This window comes from Magnolia sinica, chromosome 12 (assembly GCF_029962835.1).
Source record: "Magnolia sinica isolate HGM2019 chromosome 12, MsV1, whole genome shotgun sequence".
NCBI classification, from domain to species: domain Eukaryota; kingdom Viridiplantae; phylum Streptophyta; class Magnoliopsida; order Magnoliales; family Magnoliaceae; genus Magnolia; species Magnolia sinica.
Window position 1 is genome coordinate 62478059 of NC_080584.1, and position 6235 is coordinate 62484293.

The 6235-nt window shown below is 40.8% G+C and overlaps 1 protein-coding gene across 1 annotated transcript; it reads left to right on the top strand.

The window, feature by feature from the left end:
- Positions 1-676: 676 nt before the first annotated feature.
- LOC131220136 (receptor-like protein 1) lies at positions 677-5334 on the top strand. The gene is made up of 2 exons (XM_058215107.1): positions 677-830; positions 2945-5334. The coding sequence occupies exons 1-2, from the start codon at positions 677-679 to the stop codon at positions 5221-5223; spliced, it is 2433 nt and encodes an 810-aa protein (XP_058071090.1). The 3' UTR covers positions 5224-5334.
- The last annotated feature ends 901 nt before the right edge of the window (positions 5335-6235 follow it).

Below are 6235 nucleotides of genomic sequence, written 5' to 3' on the forward strand. Positions count from 1 at the left end.
AAAATCCTAATTGCCTAGCTTCAACTAATTTGCAATTAAACTAAGCAAGACAATCTAACTCTAAAGGCTTCCAAACCAATAGAGGGTCTAATCACATAGGCTACACTAGATATGCACGTTAAGCAACTAGCTATATAAGACAGTATATATGAGTGTGTGAGATTTGATTCCTATCAATCCAAAACATTCGTATAATTGTGCATCATATTTAAACATCAAGACATATAAGTATAATTGAATAAATGCGCAAATAACAATCTTAAACACGATCATATATAGTGGTTTAGCTATGTGCCTACTCCACTCTCGGCAGATGCACTTAACTCATGAGTGTACCGGACTTCACTATCAGAGGTTTTAAATTAGGTTAACCTGTAACCTTTATATCCCTACACAAGGACTCTAAAGTTTATGCCTTACACAAGAGCAAGGGTCCTACACAAGCACCGAAGTTTATGTCCTACACAAGGACAAGGGTCCTAATCCCGAACCCTACAATTTAGGCCACATAGGCCAAGGTCCTAATCCCGAATCTGGATTTAGGCGACATAGGCCAAGGTCCTAACTCCCGAACCTGGGTGAGTTTGGGATACACACTCTTGCACTCCAACATACATAAGGAAGGAGTACAAACTGGACTCTTACACTTAACACTTATTAGATTGAGTCCATTTTGATGCTTCTCTTGGGTCGCTTGATCTCTGCTCTCCCGTGCTTCAATCAGCTTCCCGATGCTCCCTCGATCATGTTGCCAATGATTCGACAAGGCTTCAGCTCCACCATCAATCACCTTACATATGATGTTATTCAAGATGACCAATGTGATAAGAGTGAGTTGAATCTCCTACAAGTAATGGTTAGTTGTTTATCTTAGGGGATTGAACTAGATGGGTCTCATAGAAGAGTTGGACAATGATTTGCTAAGAATGATTAAGTCCATTTTTTAGGAAATGGAGGAGTTCAAGCATATCTCAATGTTGAGGTAGGAATCCTCATTAGAGTTGTAATCTCAAAGGAGATAGCTTAAAACTCAATGGAATAGAGGCTCAGGATGAGGGATTTGCATATGGAATCACCCTATACCTTCTCTTGCTCCAAAAATCCATCAAAATACTCAAGAACCGACTGCCTTTTATAAAAAGTTGAAGCTCCAACTCTCAAAAAACAGGCAGAAAATGGGCAAAAAAGGGCATGTTCAATAACATCGAACGTGTTAGATGTCATCGAAGATCAAGCTTTCGATGTCATCGAAGGGGTTCGATGTCATCAAGAAAATCGAGACAATATGATGTTTTCTTGCTGGATATATCTTAACCATTTTTCGATGTCATTGATGGTCTTCGATGTCATCGAACATCAAGCCTTCGATGTCATCGAAGGGGTTCAAAGTCATCGAAGTCTTATTGAAAATTGTTGTTTTAGGATATCTTTTGCACAACAGTTCCACACCTATTCTAGCATTCTTTATCATATTTTTCTTATTCTTCTAAGGCTAATGGATGATCAAATTAATAAACCTAATTAGGTCAGATCATCTAAAAGCTATATGGTTATTTTGGGTTAAGGGTTAGGGTCACCAAGGTATCTCTTTTATCTGTATATGCTCCTTGATGCTTCTGCTCCACTTGTCTTTTCAGTCTTCACTTTCCAAAGGCTCAATCGACTACATGACACAACAGCTCACGTGACTGACAAACCAAAGTGCAAAAATGAGTGCACTAACAATATATATAACAAAACATGGGCTAGGGTTATAAGGGATTCCGCACTTTTTGTGTCAGAGACTCACAGACAAGTCTGCCCAACTGGAATAGTTGATAACCTGTCTCACTTAGGGAAAGAAAAACAAGCTCTGTGTGGCCTACCATGTTTTATAGATATAAAATCCTCTCCGTCCATTAGGTGAAGTCATTTATTTCCACGGTACATACAAAAGATTTCCTAAACAAAACTCTTTTGGGCCTAAAAAATGGTTAATGTAAAGTTTCTCCTAAAACCTCAAGTTCACATGTTGTTGCCACTTGAGTTTTAGAGAATTTTGTGTCTTCTCTTCAACTTAGTGAGTTGCACTTATTAATGTGTTTGATTATAGATATATGCCACGGTAGCACACTACAACATCTCAGTAATATCCATTCCACTGTTCTGTTTTGCCAGCAGATATTAGGAATGAGGGCAAAATTAGGCAAATCCAAAACTCAACTGGCCCACACCACAAGAAATAGTAGTTGGCAAAATGCCCACCATTGATCAAATAATCATTATAGACTCACTTACACAATTACATGATAAAGATCAATGGAATAGATCATTAAACCATGGTCCAAATTGCATAATAAGATTGTTAAGGTCAATGGTTTGGATCAGTAAATGGGCCACACATACATGGTTAAATGGTCAATGTTCATGATGCATTTAAATTCGTATGGGGCCATGCGCACTGTGGGGACCCACATGCATGATCAGATGGTAAGTATAGATCAATGGACTGGATCATTAAATCATAGACTCACAACATGTAAGGTGAGCCATACATGCATTATCAGCCCATGTGTTTGTAAATATGGATGATTGAAATAAAATCATGTGCAAAGCGTTTACAGTGAGTCGAGTTCACAGATGGATCTATATTGCTTTATCATTATAGCTAGTATAAATTAATAAAATTTCATCGGACCTACTATCCAATTGATCGATCCCAGACTTCCGTAGGATCGAAAATACATGGCAACCATGAAAAAACCACATTATTTAGATGATTGTAGCTCATCCATAACTCATAGTGCTTAAGATCTCTGTAACTCTTAATACATTGAGAGCGCAGGATCTTTTATTTTCAGTGAGAGATTTTTTTTTTTTAATTGTTAATATTTACTGAAAGGTGGGAGCAAACCGCCGGAATTTTGTAGTGATACGTTAATATTAACATTGTTCATTTTTGCAGCTTTGTGCAATCTTAAGAATCTCCAAGAGCTGGATCTTCAAAGCAATGAATTGGAAGGGAGCCTTCCTCCATGTCTCAGCAACTTGTCATCCCTCCAACTACTTGATCTCTCTGATAATAGACTCAGTGGGCAAATCTCCTCATCTCTCATCTCTAGCCTCACAATGCTCCGGTTCCTTTCTCTCTCTTACAACCACTTTGAAGGGTCTCTCTCATTTAGCTCATTTGCTAACCTTTCCAAACTTGAGGTTGTGGAACTTTCAGTCCTGAACGCTACCTATGATTGGAACGATTGGTACGACGTTATAACATATCCCAATCAGTTAGAGGTTGAAACTGAATCCACACCTTGGGTTCCTAAATTCCAGTTGAAAGTCCTCCAATTATCAAACTGCAACATCAACAAGCACAGTGGTACCATTCCCAGCTTCCTTTCCACCCAATATGACTTGATAGTATTGGACCTTTCGCATAACAACATGAAGGGAAAGTTTCCATCTTGGTTGTTAGAGAATAATGAAAGACTACAAAGGTTAGACCTCAGTAGCAACTCCTTAGTTGGCCCATTCTATCTGCCACCACATCCAAACATGGATGTAAATTTGTTCGATGTCTCCAACAACCACATCTATGGACAACTTCCTGAAAGTATTGGTTTCCTCCTTCCAAATTTACAATTCTTAAACATGTCTACAAATGCTCTTCATGGTACCATTCCTTCGTCGATAGGCAACATGACGCAACTGTCTTCTTTAGATTTGTCAATAAACAAATTTTTAGGAGAAATACCGGAGCAATTGCCCATGGGTTGCATCCTATTGGGAAATTTGAAGCTATCAAACAACAGATTACAAGGCCCAGTATTTCCGACTAATTCAAACTTGACAGGGTTAGGGTATCTGTATCTGGATGGCAATAGATTCACGGGGAAGATCTCAGCTGGTATATTCAAAAATCAGCATCTACAGATTTTGGATGTTGGTAAAAACAACCTATCGGGTCGTCTTCCTATACAGATTGGGAACTTTACTGAATTGAAGTTGCTTTCCATGTCAGAAAATCATTTTGAAGGTTCTATTCCAGTTGAGTATTGCAACCTCGACAGTCTTTCCCGTTTGGACCTTTCCCAAAATAGAATTTTTGGGTCCATACCTTCATGCTTCAACCTGTCTTTGAGATTCTTACATTTGCAAGGAAATGAACTTACAGGATTAATTCCAAATACTTCATCCAAAATCTCCTCCCTTGTTACAATAGATGTCAGGCAGAACAACATATCTGGTAATATTCCAAATTGGATTGGTGTTTTTCATAATTTAAGGGTTCTTCTCCTCGGGGGAAATAATTTCCAAGGTCACATTCCCAAGCATTTGTGCGAACTGAACAACATCAGCATACTGGATCTTTCACACAATAATCTCTCTGGACCAATACCACCGTGCTTTTGTAATATGACATTTGGGAGGGCGGAAGTAATTGACTTTTCAAGTTTTGTTGTCTCTGGTGGGGGTATCAGTTTCTCTCCAGGCCTAGATTTGCCTGGATATCATATTGCTGTTATGGTGCCTGAGAAAGTTATCTATGTCTCATCAGATGAGGAAGAAGTGGAGTTTATAACAAAGAGGAGGTCTGAAACTTACAAGGGCGACGTTCTTTACTTTATGTCTGGTGTAGATCTGTCATGGAACCAGTTAACAGGTGAAATCCCACCTGAAATTGGACATCTAACTACTATTCATGCATTGAACTTGTCCCACAATCAATTAACTGGACCAGTTCCAGAAACCTTCTCAAACCTAAAACAGATTGAGAGCTTGGACCTTTCTTACAACAGATTGAGTGGGGAGATTCCTTCTCAACTTACTGAGCTCAACTTCTTATCTACATTCACAGTGGCCCACAATAACTTATCTGGCAGGACGCCCGACAGGAAGGCACAGTTTGGCACCTTTGGAGAAACCAGCTATGAAGGCAATCCTCTGCTCTGTGGACCACCACTGAAGAGTTGCTTCTCCACTTCTTTGCTACCACCTTCAATCCCAACAGAACCGGATGACGAGGAAGGCGGTTATGATATAATCTTCTATGCATGCTTTTTCGGGTCGTACACCGCGTCGTTCTTGGTTTTCATAGCTCTTCTCTACATCAACCACTATTGGCGAGGTCTATATTTCTATATGGTTGATGCATGTATGTATTCATGCTACTATTTTGTTTTAAACAGCTACTATTTTGCTTTGGACAACCTTCGCAAGGTTTTCCCCTGGCTACCTGCATAACCTTCGAGCCAGATCAGTTTCTTCCTATATATCTAATTGTAAGACAATATAATAATCGTGTTTATGCATGATGGTGCTTTTACTTGAAACCATGTTTTCCCTTCCTACTGCGGTATGATGTGAAAGTGAATTGAATTCTGAGTGTGTGGATTAATGAAGAAGATTGATAAAGCCTAATGAGGAAATAAACCTCAAATTGTTGTTATGTCACAATTTGGAGTCTAATTCCTATGAATACTAATGAAATTTTGATTTTCTTATTTCTACTCATAGTAATTGTACTTCAGATTGAAATACCAGCCTACGGCATGAATCTTTTGCTAGAGTGTTAGGTCCTGTTTGGTAGACGCCTAAAAAAATGAGTTTATCTCATTTTATTTATCAATAATTATATATGTTAGAAATCTAGACAACTAATACATAACCAATGTTATGTAATAGAGATACATAATTACTATTAACTAAAATGACGTACGCCTTTCCGGCCACCCCCTCGGAGCCGCCGTCATCGGTGGCTGTCCAGCCGACGCCTCCACTGTTGAGGCCCTTGCTGCAGGCGGCGTCGAGACCCACCTCATCGAGCGGCATCCAGTCGGTGGCAAGCCCTGCGGTGGCGCGATCCCGCTCTGCATGATGTTTGAGTTCTCCCTCCCACCTGAGATCGTCGACCGGAAGGTGACGCGCATGAAGATCGTCTCCCCCTCGAATCTGACCGTCGATTTCGGCTAGACGCTGAAGCCGCACGAGTACATCGCGATGCTCCGCCGAGAGGTGCTCGACTCGTTCCTGCGCTCGCGCGCTGAATCCAATGGCGCGGATCTGATCGACGGGCTCTTCACTGGTCTCGAAGCCCCTGTGACGGACCGTGATCCGTACGTGGTGCACTACACGGAGCCGGCTGGGGAGGGCCTCGTGGCGGGGATCCGACGGTCGATGGAGGTGGATGTGGTGGTCAGGGCTAACAACCGCGTGGCGAAGGCTATCGGGGCGGGAAATTACTCTTCTGCCATCG